Source organism: Melanaphis sacchari, unplaced genomic scaffold (genome assembly GCF_002803265.2).
Source record: "Melanaphis sacchari strain LSU unplaced genomic scaffold, SCAv2.0 Contig40_pilon_pilon, whole genome shotgun sequence".
NCBI classification, from domain to species: domain Eukaryota; kingdom Metazoa; phylum Arthropoda; class Insecta; order Hemiptera; family Aphididae; genus Melanaphis; species Melanaphis sacchari.
Window position 1 is genome coordinate 724,712 of NW_020271264.1, and position 22,762 is coordinate 747,473.

A 22,762-nucleotide genomic window follows, 5' to 3' on the forward strand; every position below is an offset into this window, starting at 1 on the left:
TAAGTAATACTACATAATAAATAATAATGCATCGGTAGTAAATTTTAAGTACTTACGAGATAATAATTAATAACCTAAGAATTTTAATATTACACAAAAATAAGTTAACTAATAACACATAAATGAAAAAAAAATGAATATTTAAAATAATATTAGGTACACTTCAAATTAATAACATAAATATTAAAATTATAATACGACTGGTGATGTTATGCACATTTCAAAATAATATAATAAGTGCATTTACACTTACGGTATTAACTATTTAAATAATTTCTTAAATTAAAAATAAAAATCACCACCACTTAAATATGTAAGCAATGATCATTCCAAAAACAATTTTGGTTGCACTAAATAATGATGCACGATCTACTTTTTGGGAAACGCTGTGAAAATTGATGGAAGCACTGAAATATTTTGATAAGTGCAATGCAATATTTAATAATGGGCTTACAACTAGTGATTATCTACCTCATCGGCTTGTACTGCACAAACATGAAGCATCTGGATAATAGTTTTAAATAATTAAATTTGATGTGTAGATTTGGAGTTGGAGTATTTGCCAATCACGTCTCATTTAACTAAAATCCAAATTATGAAATTCGATAATGAAATTATTCATCACCCTTGGAAGGAAGTCACTTGTTACCCAGTCTTTTCAAACTTTAAGAGAACAGCTAAATCATCAGCTAATTCTACTGGATCACCTCCTACTCCTCCTCGACGAGAATCATCTCGTAAAAATTCTAGACTTGAGCGATGGACTAAAGGCGTTGAAAAAGAATCTAGTGTCGAACTAAAAGTTCGTAAATCAAAACCCGAAACAGAAAAAAGATCAAAAAGCTTAAGTTTGAAAAGTTCAACGAAAATATACAATAATAATCTTAAGAAGGAAAAAGAAAAGTCTCCTAAAGTTACAGTTGCTGTTCCAACAAAAGTAAAAGTGCTTCCTAGATCCAGTACTTCATCAACAAATTCTTCAGAATCATCTTTACCCAAAAAAACTAAATCATTATCTACTCCAGCTAAAAGCATCTCTGTTTCTAAAACTGCTCAGAAAACAATTTCAAAAGAAAAGGCATTAAAAAGTAATTTAGTAAAAACAAATAGCGGAAAACGACAAAGCCAAAAAATTGAAATTATTAAAACATCAGGGAAATCAAATTTAAAAAGCGAAAAAGATATAAAAAATAATGAAAAACAAAATCAGTTTGGAGAAGAATTTTTTCAACAATTACTTTTGACTGACGAAAAGAAAAAACAAATTCCTAAAATAAGTCCAATCAAGGATAAAGAAAAATCTAATGTGTGTCATAAAGGAAGCAAAATAGATATATATTTATCAAGTAAAAAGCCTGTATCTGAATCTAAATTTAAATCTTTCGATAAATATCAATCTTCTGGTGCAACAGAATGGGATCAGTTTGGAGATGAAAGTGTTGATTTTCTAAAAGGCAGAAGTGCCAGTGAACCACCATCGCGTTCTCCATCTTCTCGTCGTATTAGAAGTTTCCAAGCACCTGTAAAATTGATTGAAAGTGTAACTGGTATCCGTCGATGTCAACGATCTAAAAGTGCTGAAGAACCTATGGAGAGAGTGAAAAATGCTGCAGTCGATTATGAATATCAAACCTATGTAAGAGAGTTAAGACATTCAAGTAAGAAATCTGAACGCTTTAAAGAATTACATAATTTTTATTGTAGTTTGGAAAGATTAGGAGAATTAGAAAAAACTGCAGAAAATGCAAGTAATAAAGTTCGAACACGTGGAGATTTAGTGGACTATGATAAGTGGAAGACCATTCGGACTAAGGAAAGAGCTGAAACTGAAATCAAATCATTGCATGCAAAACTTGAAGATGTTCAGAAGTCAAAAGATGTGTTATACAAAACAAAAGATCCCGAAGAAATACGTTGGAAAGGGAATTTAGATCGTGGTTTGAGAAATAGAGAAACTTCAGTGACTGATTTGAAACGAAAATTTCATGCTATCGGGGCCGATACTTATTGTAAACCAGAAGTTAACGTTTACAGGCCACTATGGAGAGGAACTTCAGTTCAAGATGTAGCTGCATCATTAAAACACATTACGTCATCAAAAAGAGGTCGTCCTGTATCAGAGGAGAGGGAAAGTAATTATACACCTATACCTAGAAGATCGAGTTCTAGAAGTCCTTCTAATATTGGTTGCCGAATATGGAGCAGTCTTTCTATGGAACAATTGAATCGACTCAAGACACAACTTAATGAAGTATATAGTACAATATCTGACATGAAAGGAGAAAGAATACCAAGAGCTATACAGAGAACTAAATTAAAAAACGATTACGAAATTGAAGTTAATGGCAGGGTAAAGAAATCAGAGATCAGCTCATCGTTGTACATAAGATCGAGTTCAATGGGGCCTTCTAGAAAGAAAAATAGAGAAGAAGTCCTCAGAAAAGCTGATTCGATTGGATCAGTGTGTTTAAGTGAAAATGAAAAAAAAAAAATTTCAAAAAATATTAGTAATGAAGTATTAGAAAAAAAACAAAAAAAGCATTCAGGAAATTTAGTTATACCCAAAGAAACTCTAGGAGCTGTTGCAGCAGTTAAATGTAAAAAAAATATTCCTGAAAGTGTTTCACCGAGAACATGTTACTCCATTGACGTATCCGAAGAAGAATCTATTGCAAAGAATTGCGAAAAAAACTATTTATTGGTCTTGGCTGATAATGAAGACAAGAAAAAAATGATTTCTGATTGGGCAAATGGCACAAATATTAGTGAATCCAGCTCATCTGCTTCTACAGTTATACACCTTGGAGCAAAAAAAACAAATTTACATTCATCTCAAAGTTTTTCATCTATGAAATGTATTTTTGGAGAAAGAGATTGTATGCGAAAATTGTTATCTCCATCACCAGACCGCTGCTACGAGTATTCAAAATTAATTAAAAATGGATTTGTTAGAAAACTTTGTAGAAAATTTGAAAGCTTTGATGATCTTCGATTTTTGCATACTTCAATTAAATCAAATACTTTAAAAAAATACAAGAGTGACCCAGAACTTAATCAGAATATTATAAGATATCATGAATATGGTGATGTACAAAGTCTGAAAACTAAATACGAACGGTGTAAAAGTCCAGTGCCTAAGTGTCCATTGAGGCCAGACAATAGACTTATGCCCCGTATAAATGTAATTAGTAAACTGGCGAGTCTTCAAGATAAGTTAACTAAAGGTGAAGTAGAAAGAATAAGGACCATGTTTGAAAATAGAAATAGAGCATTTATGTTGGGTCAATTTTATACTTCTACTCCTGATTTGAGAGAAGCAAGAAAAATGATACCATTTTTAGACTGCAATTGGATGGCACACAGATATCCAGAACCAGAACCTTTAACCAAACCAAAAGTGAGACCTAAATCTGCATCACCAGTCAGATATAACAGAAAACATCACCATCCTTCTATTTTAAAACATTCAAAACACGATGGATTTTTAAGCCAACCGTACAATCCGGAAGCTCATAAGCCCAAGTATAGGTGGACACCATCTTGGAATGGTGTATGGACCCAACAGCCAACATTACCACCAAAACCATCAATTGTAAAATTTAAAGGTGCAAAATTTTATAAAACTATCCACAATAACATAAAAAAATGCACATACATTTTATAATAAGAGCATAAGTTTAAAACCTTACTATTTTCAATGAAAACGAAAATAAATAAAAATAATTAGCTATAGGTAGATCTTTTAAATATAAAATACTATATATTATATATTTTATAAACATTCTTTTACACGATTCTAAGTATTCACTAAAAATAATTGAGTATTTCTCTGCTTTATTATTTTATTTTTAACAAGACAATGATGATTATGTATTATAGTTGGTTAAAATTGGCATATGAGAAATATAGTGTTCATAATTCATATAGTAATAATAGAATAGATGCTGATTATTTTATAAATTACAAAGACCACCCAATTCTTATACAATAATAGATAGATATACCGTGCATACACTCTAAATAACCGCTCCCTAATAAATTTAATTCAGAAAGTCGACTGTATAAATTAACTAAAATATGATATTATATCGTGAATTTAAATGATATTTAGATAATTTATTGCAATGATCATTCGTATTGAATTAGACCGGCATTTTCATTACATGAGACCAAATTAATTGAGATAACTCTTAAAAAAATCGAAAGTAGTATTGAGAAATATTTACGTTCCATTTCGCGGCACGTCAAAAAAAAAAACCATTAACATGCTGGAATTAACCTTGGCAAGGTTCAAGGCTACTAAAATAAAATCCAGATAAGATTTAAAACACCCAAATTTCTGTACATATATATTATTATACACCACGGGTGAGTGAATACATTATTGTCACATTCTTCCACGTTATTGACCCCGATCATGATATACAAACTACAAACGGCAACTACCAGATGAGAGCGCTGCGATCGCCTGTAGCTCGGTCTGTCCCATTCCGATTGTTTTGCCGCCGAACATGTGGTAGTGTATGCTCGGCTTCGGATGGTGTTATTCGTTCGGTCATGGGTTGAGTTCGTCAATGCGTGTTTATATTTATCCCTATCACCCTCCGTACGATAATCCCGTTGTAATAAATTCGAGTTTTGGGTGTTATGGCTGGCGATGACATGAAAAAACCGCTCTTGTTGCCAGCTAGAACAGTCAGTCTAAGGAGGATTGTCGTCAACGGTGACTGTAAGTAGTAATTACTCAATTACCTATTTACTATTAGCAATAAAGCTAATTTACAGATGAATACAAATTTAAATTAGCTATAAGTTCTTACACGAACACAAGGATAGAGCTTTAAATGGTTTTGGAGGTCAATATTTAATTTATGGACTAACTTAATAACGAAGACAGTACAATTACTGATATATTTGTTGTAAAATACAATATTGGTTATTATAAGGATATTTTTTCGTTGAACGAATGTTCATAGTCTGTATAATATAGGTTTTAAAGACTAATTTAAGATATATTATTTAAAATACACATTTTTCTACAAACAACGACATGACTGAAAAATTTAAAAACATTTTTGTAAATGCTTGTAATGATATCGTATAACGTATGCGTTTATATATTACTATTACGAGTATTATTACTTGACTTGCAGATACAATATTAAAACATACATTTATATAATACTTTCATAAAATAGTAACTAGAACATTCACTATTTTTATTTAAATAATTTTAATTAATATCTTACAGCTATGATTTTTTAGAAATTATATTTTTAAAAAAATATCTAGTTATTTTTTTATACAATGTAAATATTGTGTAAAACGCAAAACTTTTCGGTAAAGTGTGGGATCTACCTATGTTTTTTTTTATTAAATTACGTGTTTTAAATTTATAAAATTGTATAGCATTTTTAACATCAATTTCTAAAACGAAAAATATGTCTTACCTATACCTTTAACTAAGTAAAATTTGATCTTGAGAGCTATCCTAAAAATGATTTCAAAGATTCTTGTAGACCAATAACACCAACATATTATTATCATAACGCTTACATTTATTACATATTTTTTATTTATAATTCTAAATTACACACTAACATATTAATTTTAAAACTCTTATAAATGCATGGTTACTAAATTAAGACTCAAATATACAATAATTATGTTTGATTTGTAATGAATTTTTATCGATGACCATTTGATACTGATCATCATATTCATTTTGCATTTAGCGATCCTCAACGAGAAGTCGATATTATGCAATATTAAACTTTATATTAAATTATAAGCATCATTGTATAATATACTTAATTATATAATATATATATACTTACGATAGATCAAAATCCGATGGTTGTTGGTAGATCACACACTTTGTTAGTTCTAAAATTTATTGTAAAAACTATTTATAGCAAATCTATTTGAACTTACTTTCGCTAAGTATAATATCATGTACAAAACCAAGATTATCAATCATATTAATATACTAATGTCTAATGCACCATCATAGCTCACAATATATTCTATTCACTGAACAAAAACTTTTTACTGAGATAAAAAAAATCATTTAATTTAAAATATTATGCAAAAGAAAAAACTTAGATCACCACCTACTTGAACTGTAGACGTGCTTTTGGGAATATCGATGGAATTAACTTTTAATATCAACACCTATTACCTATTGGCTATAAGGTACTGTTGTCAATTTGATGATTGTGTATAAGTTATAATAATAATGGTATTTTTATATAAGCTATATAGTTTTAAATATATGTATAGTATACAAATAAACTATAGGATATACAAACATGAGTAATTTTTCCGAGTGCAAATGCATCTGAAAAAAAAAATAGAATGAAATAATGTATCTGTCGAGTCATAAACTATTTACCTTGAACATTATTTTTTTATGGTTGATTTCATCTATAATAATTTTCCGTTTCATTAAAAAATTAGATATAATCTATAAAATATCTGAACCGTTAATTTTCGGATGCTTGTCTACCTAATGTTATATCGATATAGTATAGTTGGAATAATGACGATCCGAGTTAAACATCTGCGCGCTTCGGCATATTATGAAATACAATCATGCATAGTTTAATCGCAGGTATATTTAAACGCGTTTGATAAATACATATTTAATATTGTTTCCAGATAGAAGTACAAGCTCGAGGACATTATAGGTCAAACGTTTTTGTTCCGCCCACGAGAAAAAAAACTTCAACCGTATATATACTATATACAATATATAACATCACATAATACTTCCCCCCCTTCTCGCGCTGTTCACTATCGCCACACCAACCCTTTTTCCCGTCTTAAGGTCACGCGTCCAGGCGCCGATATTAAATTAAATTATAGTGCACTTTTAACCCTATCTTCGCTTTGTTTGTGTCTTTAACTCAACCCTTTCGATAATAAAATTAGGTTTTCGAATAAGGTCCCCGGGAAATAAAGAATTGCCTCGTAAAATAAAATAAAATAAAAAAACCTGTAGGTCTACTTTTACGAGCCTCGCGCTCACAAACGCGTTATATTATTATAAATTACAAGCAACATGTTTAAGCGCGCATGTACGTAGTAAATTGTCAATGTCCGTGTGAATAATGGAAAAAGTGTGGTCTTGTTTAATCAGTAGCAGCTGGTTGATCAAAGGAAACGACCGACTGCAGCTCTTAAATGTATAATATACACACGGGGTTCAAAAAAACAACATAAAATCAATTTTGTTTCGACATACATACCAATATTTTTAGAACGGCATCTAAATTTGTTCTCAGTTTTCCATTATACGAACACAAGATTGTGAAATATTTTACTGTATTTCCGTAAAGTATGCAACTTTCTTAACTACATTTACTTTTTTTTCTTTAGAGAATTTTCTCCATTTTAATTCAATTTTTATTTACAAGAAGTATCTACTATAATATTTACTAATAAAAGAAATCTTTCCTATGACATCTAATTTTATGGATTTCCAATCGAATGTATCACTTTCAATCTGTTATATGTAAATTATTAATTCGACAATGGAGAAAGTATTATGATAAAAAATTGCGAACTTGCATAATATTAATTATCCATTTATCCAGTTATTCAATATAGTCATTTTTTCCCTCTAATCATAAATTATGTACCGTTAGGAAAAAATCAATAAACCTTAGAAAATAATAAACTTTATTATAAATCTAGTGACGTAATACCACGTCAATCACGATTATAATAAAAATTATTATATTTGATTGCTCAATATTTTACATGCTGCCCTCGGTCCGACACAGATCTTGGCATCTGGCTATTTTGACAAGAAGTCGTGTCTATTTTTAATTTTGCTTGGAAATCTTCAGAAAAGCATTGCAGAAAATATAAGTAAAATAAACAGTGTTTTTTTTAGTTGTGTAGCTTTCTCGTGAATGAAAAAAATGAAACATGTTTCGCTAGAGCCTATTGTCAAAAGAAGAGAAACCGATAATTATATTGCCGTTTGGACGTGTTTAACGATCCGTGTTACATTGATCCTCCATTCACTGGTAGCACGTGTTCGAATATTCTCTAGACTGAAGGTCTTTTAATAGTATATATATATATTCGATGCTGTTGAAAAAAATACAACAAAACCAACGTAGAACTATGAAAATATGCACATATATATATTATATTTTCCATCAAATTATGGTTTTATCGAAACATATTTTTGATAGTAAAAACTGGCAACCATAAATATTAGGGTTGGCGAGTGAAGGGAAGTAAAGAATGAAAATTACCGCACGCAACTCATTGTGTTCATTGTTGATTTTGTCATCGTTATTTTCATTGTTCAGTATTTCGTTCGTTCCCTATGGTATTCGATTCCTAATTTTAACTGACATACATAGAGGGGGACTGTCTATGCAATAACCGACTTTTAGTCGCAACAAAATATTTGTGCATTATCGGGCTTCACTGAAAATGCAATACTATAGTATATAAAGATGTACCTACTGGTATACAACTTTAGTTGAACGCTAACGCTATTGTTTTAAATAATATTAAGAAAATACTTTTAGATTCACCACACAAATATGCTGAGTCGGAGGTAACACTACAGTATCGACGTCCGGTTCGGAATGAAATTAAAGAAGAATGGACAGAAGAAGAGTTAGCTAACAAGCAGGCAGAAGCTATGAGAAGGATTTATCAAGAAGAAAGACGAAGAAAGTACCTTCAAGAACTTCAAGACATGTCGAATAGGAGACATGCAGACAACTTATTGTTAGTCGCAGAACATGAAAATAGTATCAAAAATAGTAACATTTTAAAAAATAATGACATTTTTTAGGCCTTCTCAAAAATCTCCCATCCCATTAAACCGCTACGACGACTTTGTTGACGAGAGCCCACAACCGCCAAGAAGTCGTACTCCAGAACCAAAGCTCGTGGCAAGAGCTTTATACAACTTTGTTGGCCAAACGTCCAGGTAATAAAGTATTATTAATAGGTAGAATATATACCATTATACTGTTCCTAGCCGTGTATAACCGGACATAGATATATTACAGTTTATACATTTATAATAGATAAACACTAAACATGTAATATTGGTAGTACCTATGTTATTTATATTTTGATTTATATGTGATTGTGTATAGAGAACTGTCGTTCCGGAAAGGTGACATCATATTCGTCCGGAAACAGATCGACAAGAATTGGTACGAGGGGGAGCACAATGCTATGGTCGGATTGTTCCCTTTCAACTATGTTGAGGTACGCATTATGCCATTCAAAAATTCCGTTTTCCGGTTCACAGAGCTCACGCACCAACCAAAAAGCACAAAAATTTAACATTTTATATTTTTGGCAGGTAATTCCGTACGATGGTATCAGGACAACACCGCACAGACCTTATGAGGGCCAAGCAAGGGCGAAATTCAATTTTGTTGCACAGACCAATATGGAATTGTCTTTGGTCAAAGGTGAAAATCAAAATTTACATTCCTTAGTAATAATTTTATAAATTATAATCATAATATAAAATAATGAATTGCGATCAAATAACGTTCGACGGTGATGGGTGATTAGTGATTACTAATTACGATGACGTTTAGCGTTCAATGAACGCTGAATACTGCAGCAAATCTCATTCATTGTATGAACCACTCCCTTCTCGATTTGAAACGAATTCGTCAAGACAGACAAACGCATTATTTAAATAGTTTATTATAATGTATTTATATGTATTATTTTCATATTCAGGAGAACTGGTTGTACTGACTAGGCGTGTTGATAACAACTGGTACGAAGGCAGAATTGGAAATAAAAAGGGAATATTTCCTATATCTTACGTTACAGTTTTAGTAGAACCAAGCGATCATCCAAGTAATTAATATTGTTACCATTATTATTTGCACTAATATATGCGTTAGCTCGCTCGATAATGCCGATAGTTATCGGTAGCTACAACGAGTGTGCGTCGTATTATTATTTCGAGCTTAAACGGATCTATTTGTTTTGTTTTCAGACTCATCAACGAGCGAGTCATTCAAACCCGTGGCATCTCCAGCATCGCATTCTCTCATTACCAGTAACCCGCCAAAAACACAACACATGTACCAGCCGGATAGCTATTCTTCTATGGTATCAAATCGTCTAAACCAAAAAAAACTTGTTATACTTTATGAAGTTAGGGAAACTTATTGTCGATAATATTGATTGTAGCCGACAAGAAATTCCGGGACTCAAACGAAGAAACAAGCAAATAACATAAATGAAACACTACACGTTGACGTACATTCGGAACCTATGCCGTAAGTAGACAAATAAAGTTTTCATACTATATAGGTGCACAGTCAGTCAATTTATTTATTTATTTTACACATATTATTATAATTCCTACAAAAAAAATATCTTCACACTCTGTTATTTATTAGGTACATTTATATTTTATTTTTATAAACAATATCTGGGCAATTATAAAATAACAAATATTTATAAATAACTAATAACTTATTATAGAGTTAATTTTTGTGCATGACAAGCACTGAAAGGACTCGCCTCTTATAATAGTTTATAATTATATAGCATGATCAAAAAATAGATAGGTACTCAGTTATTAAAAATTTGAACTAGTCAGAATCATTATTTCGTTTTCAATGGTATATTATACATTTTTACAGATCCAATCGTATACTTTATTCTAAAAATGTTTATGTAACTGTATAAAAGAAGGTATTTTATTACAATAATGATAAAAATCGTATTTTTTCTTATTGTAAAAAAATCACTATCATATTATTATCAATGAAAATATAAACACACACGTGAACTTACAAAGATAATCATATGGAATATACCTACAGTCAATTGTTCGCACACATTTGGTCACGGTAAATTAAAATTAATAATACAAAAAAAAAAAGGAATAAAATTAAAAATAATATATTGTGATAAAGAAATAAAAGAACAATTAGTGATTTGTCTATTATTTAAAAATATCTACTAAACAATATAGATATAGATATAACTTATAAATAACGTTCGAAAAAACTTATTAAGCCTACATTTTTTTATAATACCGTGTCTTAATTGATTGTATTCGACTATACATTATACGATGCTGTAATATATAAGTAAACAAATAAAATAAATAGTTATCTTCTTAGCATCTAAAGGTCAATTATCTTTTAACTTATGTCATAGTGTTTAAAATTATTATTTTTAATATATCAATAAATTATTTTAACAGTCAAAAAGAAAAAAATTGGCGAGTACAGGTTATATTTAATACCATTTCAGACAAAAAAAAATTGAAAATTAAATTAGGAAATAGGTTAATAGAAAATGTTATATCAAACTAAGAAACACGAGTTAGCAGTAAAAAAATAAGAGGTTAGGTATGTTGTAAACAAAGAAAAGAACACAATCATCGTTCATTGTAAATTAATTGTTTAAATGTATAATTTGTTTTATATAATATGTTTATACATATATAGCTGTGTAGTGCGTTATACAGGACACTAAGTACTCGTATATATGATTATTTAACAACATAGCACTTCTTTTTTAGTACAAGAACATTGCTGAATAAAAATAATCGACACAATATGTTACTTAAATTATTAAATACAATTAATTTAAAGTTATACTTTTAAATACAAACATACGTATAATAAAAATGAGCAATCAATGTTAAGACAAAAAACTCTTTTAGCCACTAATCTCGATTTTGAGACTATAGTAGGCTAGAACGAAATACATGACTTACAAATAGAATACTAAACAAGGTCTGACTAAGTCTGATTTAATGAAATTATATAGTGAATAGCTAGTGAATGGCATAATTATAGATTTAGCCATTTAAGTTTTATTCAATGAAAAATGGAGACTATAATATGTCCATATGAAAAAATAAAGATGTTGATATTATTACAATAATTTTATTTATCTAATAAAATATGTGACGTGTATTTCATTATTTTATACCGATAAAATATCTCTTTGACACTATCTTGCATACTCATAATAATTCATAATTCATAATCTCCGTTTACTTCAATAACGGTTTTCACATTAATTTAATATATTATTTTAATCACAAAAACAACATACTTATACATAATAATGCATAAAGACTTATTTACTACATCAGTATGTATATATTTATAAAATCATATTAAAATTGAATAAAATATATTATTATTATTATTATAATTACTATTTTAAAACATTATAATAAATTAAACATAAAATAAATATTATATTATGTATATTATGTGACTAATGTGATGGATATGCATTTTTGACTAATTTGACATTAGATCAAATTTTTCATAACCAAACTTTTACAACCGTTTGATGTACATATAGGTATTATCCGTCATAATAATATTTGATTTTAAATTTTTATTGCATAATATTATTTTACAAAATGAGCGATTTATCACTCGAGTTGATGATAGTTATAGGGCGTTATACAATTATAAGCCACAGAACAGTGACGAGTTAGAACTAAGAGAAGGCGACGTAGTATTCGTGATGGAAAAATGCGACGATGGATGGTACGTAGGATCGAGTAAGCGGACAGGATGCTTTGGCACTTTCCCTGGCAACTATGTCCAACGCAGTATCTGATCTGATCGCTGTAAAACAAAACAATTTTTCTAAAAAATCACCTTTACGTCTCTTCGTCCTCGTCCTCCTCTCCGTGCATGTCATCGGATTATCACTTGTCTCTCTAAGTAAAATATAATTTTATATACCAAAGGATTTTGCATTAACTTTAAGTTGTTTATTTATTTTTATTTTTTATTTTTTTTTTTTTTTTTGGTTATAGTTTTAAATGTTCACTGTTAACATATAATACGTATTATGTGTAATGTATATTTCGTCTGTAATTAGATATTGTGTTGTTATAATCGAATAACATTATATTATTACTATTATTATTATTATTATTATTATTATTATTATTATTATTATTATTATTATTACGGTTATATAATTATTGTAAATGAAAAAAAAACACTAGTCAGTCAATATCACTATTAGAGATACAATTTAAGTAATATAATATACTCTATTCAATATTCTATTAGTATAGAACACTTTATAATATAAGATATATTATACTCCAACAGAGTTTTGTTAATATTTGAACAATAATATAATAATATATAGTATATACTATTTTATGCTATTATGCATGTTGAACATACGTCATTTCTGACCGATCGGCGTTATGCGTGTGTAACCCTAAACTGTTTTGTTTTTCTAAGAATCTTAGCCCCTCCGAACGAATCCAGAATATATTATTATGATATTTTGTTGACGAGCCTTGATTGATTTTATTATTTTTGTTTTCAATTCGCCCACAAGAGACTTAAAACAAGCTTTAGTCCTAAACTACTGAACTTAAGATTTCCCTCAGCTAAATTGATTTACCGTTGTCCTTATATCATACGTATACCTAATCGTATTTTGTTCATAAAAAATAATACTGTTCAACACAAAAATTATGTGTCCATCATTATACATTCGAATTAAATATATTTCTATTTTATACTCCTATACTATAGGTACACGGTACACGTCCGCATACACTTAGGTACGCGCGTACGCGTGTTGTACACAAATTTGTACAAGATACATTATACAGGCATAATATCATTGCATTTTTTTTTTCATTGGTGAGGTGTATGAAGTGCATCCCTCCCCCCCCCCACATACACACCACCGATTACTATTCACATGGTCTACGGATTTTCATGCTACACTTTCATTTAAGGGGCTAAGCCACCGGAAGCCACCCCCCCCCCCCAGAGGACAGTCCATGCGACACAAAAACACACACACACACACACACATTTATATACGACATATTATTATATATAAATAAAATAAATATACTACTTGTTATAATATAATGTATTTATATTTTTCATTTTGTATTCTCTGTATATTTTCGTAAGATCAAGTGTTCCTTATTTAATAAGTATAATAATATTATACGGAATACGGATAGATTGGCGAAACATCTAACTATTTGATGGTGTGCCCATAAACCACAAACACATAGAGCACACGTTTTATTTTATTATATTATAAATTATTTTATAAACTCAGTTAGAATATGTTTAAGAAAATTTATTTCTCGAATATGTGTATAATTCTTTTTTCGTCCAATAAAGTGACTAGAGTCTAGATTTATAATTTATAGGTGTATACAAATTTTTTTGACACTCAATAATAGGATACAATAGTGTAAATATTCAATATTAGGCACTATATTATTATATTATCCGAGAGCATCATAATTTATTTGTATAATATCTACCCGTTTCGTGCAATCTATCCTTGGTGTTATATTATAATAATATACAATATATACGGTCATTGTTATTTAATAATAATTTATTGTGAAGTAAATGTATCTATACATAATATTTAAAATATATTTTTTCAGTTTGTACACGTGCATTTTAGCACAAAATATGCTTAATGAATGATAAATAAACTAATATAAAAAATATCAACACGCTGTTTTGACTGTATTTTCAATTTATTATTATTTTCTTTTAAGCAATAAACAGCTATTATACAATACATATAAATTGTTAAATCTCAAATTTTGACTTTTGAAAATGATAATTAATATAGAGTAAGTACAACACATTTTCGACTCCATACATTAGGCATATACACTAAAAATATTCACAGCAATGAAACAACAGCACTCAAGTATAATGTAGGTTACATACCTATATACACTTGTTTTAATATATATAATTATTGTATGTTACAGCAACCATGTCGAGTTACATCATCAACTGATGTAGCATTTATCGTGTGCATTATTATTATTTATCATCGTCATTATATTTCATATGTATTATTACAAAAACATAAGTATCTGTTGACCTATAGCAAAATGGCCAAAATGTAAACAACATGAATTGCATATGATTTTTGTCTAACACTGGATAAGAAATTATTTTAATCTTTGATTAATTTAATTATAGAAGAAGATTCCTAAATAAAATAAAATAATATGGGCATAAAGACGATTATATGAAAGGAGTATAGTTTATAAAAGGTAATAAAAAATGAACAACCAAATAATAATAATAATAATTAAAAATGAATTTAATGACTGAGAAAAAGTATAAATTCACACACTCGAGCAAACACCCATCAATTATAAATAATATAATTCATTTTTTTTTTTTTAATTCCTTGTTGACCCCAAAAAACCAAAGTCTATGTTATAATTACTGCATTTTTTCATTCAAAGCTTAAAATTCAAAAATATAAATATGAATAAAATTTAAAATAAAAATTAGTAAAATATAAAATAAATTCTAACTATAATAATAATTAATATTAAAACCAAAACAGCTAAAATAGCTCGTAAATGTTAAGTTTACTATTAAGCTGTTTTAATCTATTTAGTTTTTAGATGTTGAATGTTCATCGCCATTTGTATTCTCATTTATTGTTTTAGTTTCCACGTTTTTATGCTGAGACATGTTTTCTATGTTTTTTTCCTGATTTTTCGTTTCAGGTTGTACTACACACGATAGGTTATTGACCACATGCTATAATTATAAAAAAATATATTGTTTTAGATAATTAATAATTGAAAACTGATATCAATATAATATTATGTATTTATATTTTATATTTTATGTCCTCGTACATTCTAAAATTGTATCGAAATTATTCTATACATTATAATCTAAAAATCAAACTATGTGAATTATAATATTGCTGTATTGGGTGTTTTGTAATAAAATACATTTAAATAAGAAGTCTTTAAACCATTATCAAAGAAAGTATTATGATAAGTGATTTATGATGTAACTATAAAAGTTAAATTAATATTTAAATTATCTCTGAAATGTAGGTGTTTTAAATTTTAATTCAAAAAGATATATTCTATATAAATAATAATATTATAAGCTATCGACATAATATAAATATTATATTATATATTTACTATTTACTTATACATTCCAATGTTCTACATCCATATTGGCTATATTAGTATGGAAGTTATTTAATATGTATTTAGTGACAGTCGTACAGTGCTTACCTATTATTGCATATATTTTATATAGGAGTCGGTAAAAACTTTAAGTATTCCTATCGCGTAAGTGGAAATATACCGCATGAAAAATGTCGTGATAATTTAAATATTGTATAATACTGAATAAAAATCGATGAACTTATAATTTATATATAATATATTTGTTGTAAATACCGTTACCACTTTATCACAGTTTGTAAAATGTAAATAAACCATTCGAGTATGAAATATATTAAACAATAAACATTACACCTTTACTATTACAGTTACAACTTTTAAAGTTAACTGCAGTTATAATTCATAAGCCAATGAAAAATCAACAATCTACAAATCAAACAATATTAATTATGAACAGAATGTTATGATTGTAGAAAAATCTGAAATTATTCAATAATGATTGTCGTTTTTACATATTAATTACATTTTAATTTATTTACTTCAAAAGATTAACTATTAACTTCAATTTAAATAAAATTAAAGTAAGACATTTAAAATTTGAAATCATATTTGTTTTTAAATTGTCTAAGTCTATCAAGTACTGACACATACTTGACAATTTTATTCTCCATTAATATAGGTATGTATAATGCCTGTTTTTATTATTGTTAAATTTAAATAAATACATAAATTGTACAATACTTATATATATAATTATATAATATATTATTATTACTTACATTTTTTTTTTCGTATACATATCGTAAAAACATTTCAATGTAGTATTTGGCCATTTGTTCGGTGATTTCTATCATCTTAACAAGTGAAGATACGCCTTCTTTGATTCGTAGACAGCCCATTTCCACTAACAATAAGCTATTAGCTACCTCAACTGGTGTAGCACCATCGCCGAGTTTCTTCCAGATCTGTCGAAACGTCTTTGGCAACAACTTTGGTTCAAAAACAAACTATGAAATTTGGGTTGAGTAGGAAGAAAAAAATAAAAATATATATACAATAAATAAAAATAAAAAACACTTTCAATTACTAAAAAATAAGTTTTACATATTTACTTAATTTACGTCACAAATTTGAATTCATTTTATTTCAAATCGTCGAGTGCTACCTATTTATAAATTTGTACTATATAACTGACATACTTATTAATTATTATGAGTACTAAATAAATTGTAAAAGAGAGAAACAGCCTATCAATATTTATATATATATTACCTATATAAGCATTTAATTACTCGTAGTTTGAAGTTTCCTTACTGCTGTTTAATACTTCAATAGAAAATTGTTTATTTACATGATACTAAATAAATCACTCACAATTAAGCAAGACTAAGAAAATACTTGTTCAATGCCATTAAATTATTTAATCTATAGTGTTTGAAACCGTTCGCTTTTTACTTAAATATAAGACTTTAACTTACAAATACAGTTAAACTTGGTTAACTCGAAGTTGAAGAGACCGAAAAAAAGTTCGAGTTATCCAAATTGAAAATTTTTATAACAATACAAAATATATGAATTCCTATATATTTACTATGAATTAAGTTATGTAATAAAAAATATTTACTATGTATTTATACGTGAATTATGTACCTATATGTAATTTTAAAGAAGTATGTATCTATGTATAAAAAAAAATGAGGTTAGAAAATTATTTCAAAAAGGTATTTATTTTTGTTTGAGTTTTGTGCTGTTGATCACAGCGTTTTTAATGAATCGTTTTAGACCATTTATCGATAACGATAACACTAATAAGTAATGACTTCATTTTATATTTTAATATATATTCTCGTACATAGGTACACGAGGGAAATATCACAATTTTATAATATTAATAAAACTCAAACTTCGAGTTATCCACGAAAATATTCGAGTTAAACAAGATTTTTTAGATTATTTAAATAGGAAATTCTAGGGACCGGAGAAAAAGTTCAAGGTATCGACGATTTCGAGTTAAAGAAGTTCGAGATAACTTCGACTGTAGAATTTCGACTGTACAATAAAATCTATCGTCCGAAAAATATTCCTTTATTACCAACAATATTTTTTATTCAATGAATTTTTTACTTGATCCTTCTTTTAACAGTGTAGTTAATATGTGAAAAGCTAATTTCAGAATAAGTATATATTATTTACCAATTTATTTATTTCACGTTATAAAAGTTTGAAAATGAATAATTAATATTGTTAATTGAAATTTCAAAATAAAAATCAATTAAACACTTTTTAATGTTGTTAATTAATAAACGGTTTGACATTGCCGTTTGTTAAATATTATTTTACTTACTATTTTCGTCAGCAAAATTGATTCTCCATATAAACTGTACATCAGGCTTCCCAAATATTTTGGTTCGGCGTAAGCGTGTTGTTTGATGCGACGAGCAAGCGTCATGGATAATTGACATGCTCTTGGACCCTTTTCACTATTTATGAGCTCTTGAAATATTTAAACACTTCAATAAGTATTCGATATACATAAAAATTAAATATCTATATAAAATGTTAGCTTATATAATCATTCTTTAATTAAGTACCAGCAATAATAAAGTTAGATTAGAGAGAAGTAAAAGAAGCATAAATTCTATAGCCTAAAATATTTTGTTCAAGAATTTGATAAACTTCAAATGAAATCACACTACGAAATGTTTTAAATTTACAAAAACAACATAATTGTATCAATTACTGTATTATTTTATACTATTTTACTCGTCATTTAGCTATTTTGTTCCACAAAAAGAGAAACTAAAATAAAAATGCAGTATTATATTAAACCAAAACACATCAACGGACAGAAATAATTTAAGTAATTATAAAAATTTAAAAATCATACAAATCTTCAAATTCGATGATAAAATGTTCCAATCTCCAAGTTGTGAATTGTATTACATAAAATTAATAGTTTAATGCGAAACCATTTTATTGGACATAACTATATTAACATTTAAATAAATACATAGGTTTATCATATTTTTAAAAGAGATATTTAAAAGAGAATTGTAAATGTTCTTATTGTCCTATAAATATTTTAGGCATAGACTGTTTAGCTGAATCGACTCAAAATATGGTTTGGGGGGGGGGATATTTATATATAACGATTGAGTGAGCGTTTATTTTACCAAAAATACCATTTGAGGGTGAATAAGTAAAAATAGGTTTATTTTTATAGGTTTATCCGTATAGGTTAATTAGTTAATATATTGTATAGTACTGTACACTGAAGTTAATTGAAAGAAAAAAAAATAATAAAACAAAATCACAAACAGTATACCTACTTAATCAATTATTAAAAATTAACTTAATTTTAAAAATATATTGATAAAATCAATAATTAATAAATTAAATTAAAAATTTACATTAGAACTTTAAATTGCTCATGTATGTAAAAATAATTTAACTTGCTCAAACGGACATTCATTTTTTGATATAAATTATTACACTCATCTAAACGACAAATAATTAATATTTTATAACTTTAGGTGATTGAATATACCTACGTAAATATAAAATGATGAATATATCTTTTGGCTATAGGTATAAATCATTGGTGAAAAATTTTATCCTGCAGTAGATAATGTATACAATATCAAATTAATTATATATTATGTTGTGTCCGATTTGCGCCTAAGGCCACATGAAATCAATTTACCACCTTGTTTCACCGATGCACTAATTTCTTTTAAGCATGAAAAGTAAATTCCGTTACATCAATCATCACCGATTTTATATGCTACAACACGTGCCCTGCAATCGGTCTACATGGTATATAAACGACATAAATAGTACCTAGGTATAAGTAAATTATTCATGTTTTAACCCAAATAGGTATATGCGTAAGTGACTATATAATCGAATGTATGTATTTTAGGTATTCCCTTTTCATATCATAAATATTTAAAAATTGTATTAAATACCTATGTACTTTGAATAAATATAATTTTTAAACATACAGGTAGCCGATAAGTGCCAACTTTAATCTTTTTCTATCCGTTGGTTACATGTATTTACATGCAAATACAACATTTAATTTAAAATTATGTATCAAACATTTACTTATTTTTTGATCAGGATCCAATTCCGGCAAATATTGATTGACATAATATTCCGTTGAAGGCAAAAGCTCCAAATCAATCCAATTGGTAAATGGTGTTACTATTTCAATCACGTATCTTATACTTCCATCGTACATCTAAAAATTTTTTTACAAATATTATAACTAAATAATACAACCATCTCATTATTATAATTATTATTTTATTTTTTTAATATAATTAAAATTAAACTCCATAAATAAATTTAAATTTAAACTTTATTTTGATCCAACACAAAAATGTATGATATATTTAATAACAAGTAAATGATGCATATTATGTTAAAAATATATTATATGTTTTTCACTTTTGTACAATAGCCAATAGGTATTGGTATCAAAGACCATATTTCATAACAGAAATACAGTTTTACATCGAGATTAGATTTTATATTAAATCTAAAAATCAAATGTTTGTGGTACTCTATACAATAGTAATAGTATACAATCTATGATTCATAAATATACAACTATAATCTATAAAAACTTTTAAATGTATACATAGTTCATAAAATGTATAATAGGTCGTTATACCTACATTATTTTTAATTAATTTTATAATCTGATAATAATAATGATTTGTAATCACGAATAAGTGGTTGCGTTTTATTTTTAATACAATTTAAATTAAATAAAGTAGGTACTTACATAACTAGAAACACTGTAAGACATTTACTTTCTATTTAATTGTTATTTGTTAACAAAAGTAATTATACATATTTAAATTTACTTATTATATTATTACTTATTAATTATTAGACATGCATTTTCCAAACAAATTTATTTTTATTAATTACTCAAAGACACGCGTTGTCATTTTTATCTTGCCGGATATTTTTATCGATTTCTTTCGATAATTTATTTAGTTAATACAAAAGTGATGTTATGCAATAGTCAAGAATGTTGGTTAAAAATAAAATAAAAAAATCCACGATTCTTGATCGAATTTATCTAAAAATGTAAACACGAAACACATCAAGGCTATAATGAATTAAATAATATATTAAATCGAAATAGGTTTAATACTTCTTGTGGTGTTCTAGTCAACACGGGTAATGAGAGTTCGGTTAAGTCCAACGACGAACACAGCAAACGGTCAATGGCTAACAACTGATCTTTAACGTACGGAAATCTGACAACGTGATCCACGCCAATTGTAGCTTTATTCAGACTCCAGTCAACGACAGCAGAGGACTCCTACAATACAGTATAGCCGAATAAAATATAAAATAAAACCATGACAATTGTATAATTAAAGTTTATATAGTTTAATACGTTAACCAAAAATCTTATAATAATAGCTGCACATAATAACTTCTCCACGGAAATGTACTGGAACTGGATGCAAAATCTTTTAATTTAGCAACCTCCCTGTTTAACAACGATTTTCATCGTTCACCCTTGAAAACAATAGCTGAGTAGTGAGTACAATTACATAGAAGTATTAAAAGTATTTTTATTTCACATTTCTCAAAATCCCTATCTCAAACCTAAATGAATATCATTCAAGTATATGGTTCTACCAAAAATGTATGTCATAACTCATAAGCTTACTATCTTTTTTGACCTTATTATAAACTATATAAAATTAGGCACGTAAAAATACGTGATCCATTTATATTGCCACTATCACTTCTAAATCGCCAAAAGTTCACTAATAAGTATATGTAGCCATAAGAATCCAAGAATGCTCTCCGACGTCTTAAAAGAAAATTATGTCGTGACTTAGGTATCATATAAAAATGCATGGTTAAAAGTATCACTAATAATGAGATATTCCTCATTTCAAGTCTACATGTAAAATTTTAAAAACTAACAAAAGAAAAAAAAAATAATTGTTCCTTAATACTCAGCGGTTAAATAAAAATATCAGTTTAATGATAATATAATATGAATAGGATTTTATAGATTTGTAACTAAAATGTGTGTATTAAGAAGATCTCTGTGAGTCCTACCGGAACAATTCAAGGCACCCCATGATCACCCTCGAAAATTTATCAGGCTGAAAGACGATAGTATTACTATTTACTACTAATATCATATATTTATATGTATTAAAATATAATGTTATCACAGCCGTGGTCAACTTACCTTAAGACTGGCAACGAGCTTCGTGAAGTATTTGCAACCCAAACCGATCACGGGTATTTCGGTTTTGACACGATCCAAACACATCAAGTCGAACTCCGGCGAATCTAACCGTAAATCACCTTCGCTCATTGTTGCATTGACGGACATTTTATTGAACTATTGTTACTATTTTTGTACGTATAAAATCTATTAAATATATAAAATCGTATTTATTATTATTATAGACGGAACAATAATATTATGCTTAAGTACATTGTAGTTCGGGCTTGATTTGAAAAGTTGGAGAGTCTGAAAGATTTGTATGTATCTGCGGACGATGAGCGTCGAAAAATATTAACAGCGCACCGTACTATTTGTAGTACCTATTAAATAGATATTCCCCTCAATGCCAGTAATATTAGCTGATGATAATAAGAAGTATACCTATTATAATAGTATTTTATACCTACTCGAGATAAGATCATGCTGCCCAAACAATATAACACAATTTTAATTATTATAAAATATTATAAATAAACAATTAAAACCCAATAACTATAATTATGGTAATTAATGAATAATTA

The 22,762-nt window shown here is 27.9% G+C and overlaps 2 protein-coding genes across 3 annotated transcripts in view; one reads left to right on the forward strand and one right to left on the reverse strand.

The window, feature by feature from the left end:
• LOC112597317 overlaps positions 1 to 14,460 on the forward strand; it is a 50,524-nt gene extending 36,064 nt beyond the window's left edge. Inside the window, exons 19-27 of the mRNA XM_025343305.1 lie at positions 543 to 3,605; positions 8,553 to 8,757; positions 8,825 to 8,962; positions 9,135 to 9,249; positions 9,347 to 9,458; positions 9,739 to 9,861; positions 10,004 to 10,119; positions 10,201 to 10,289; positions 12,441 to 14,460. Of these exons, the coding sequence (XP_025199090.1) occupies positions 543 to 3,605; positions 8,553 to 8,757; positions 8,825 to 8,962; positions 9,135 to 9,249; positions 9,347 to 9,458; positions 9,739 to 9,861; positions 10,004 to 10,119; positions 10,201 to 10,289; positions 12,441 to 12,612 (4,133 nt within the window). The 3' untranslated portion in view covers positions 12,613 to 14,460. The remainder of the gene's footprint in view (positions 1 to 542; positions 3,606 to 8,552; positions 8,758 to 8,824; positions 8,963 to 9,134; positions 9,250 to 9,346; positions 9,459 to 9,738; positions 9,862 to 10,003; positions 10,120 to 10,200; positions 10,290 to 12,440) is intronic.
• A 932-nt stretch (positions 14,461 to 15,392) lies between these two features.
• LOC112597392 lies at positions 15,393 to 22,540 on the reverse strand. Of its 2 annotated transcripts, none has more exons than XM_025343429.1 (7): positions 22,452 to 22,540; positions 22,200 to 22,385; positions 21,135 to 21,305; positions 20,072 to 20,207; positions 18,309 to 18,457; positions 16,744 to 16,953; positions 15,393 to 15,575 (listed from the first exon to the last, which is right to left on the reverse strand). In XM_025343429.1, exons 2-7 carry the CDS (start codon positions 22,344 to 22,346, stop codon positions 15,426 to 15,428), a joined length of 963 nt encoding a protein of 320 aa, XP_025199214.1. In that variant the 5' UTR covers positions 22,347 to 22,385; positions 22,452 to 22,540; the 3' UTR covers positions 15,393 to 15,425. The 2 variants fall into 2 exon arrangements, with proteins under 2 accessions (XP_025199214.1, XP_025199213.1); XM_025343428.1 differs by having other exon boundaries at positions 16,744 to 16,971.
• Between the last annotated feature and the right edge of the window lie 222 nt (positions 22,541 to 22,762).

What these genes read in the sequence shown, in the direction of transcription:
- LOC112597392 (XM_025343428.1), bottom strand. Translation starts at nt 22,346, where the DNA reads ATGTCCGTCAATGCAACAATGAGCGAAGGTGATTTACGGTTAGATTCG. An exon ending in CAATTTTGCTGACGAAAATA is followed by an intron (nt 16,972 to 18,308) that starts GTAAGTAAAATA and finishes CAAATTTCATAG; the next exon opens with TTTGTTTTTGAACCAAAGTT. An exon ending in ATGTATACGAAAAAAAAAAT is followed by an intron (nt 15,576 to 16,743) that starts GTAAGTAATAAT and finishes TTATAATTATAG; the next exon opens with CATGTGGTCAATAACCTATC.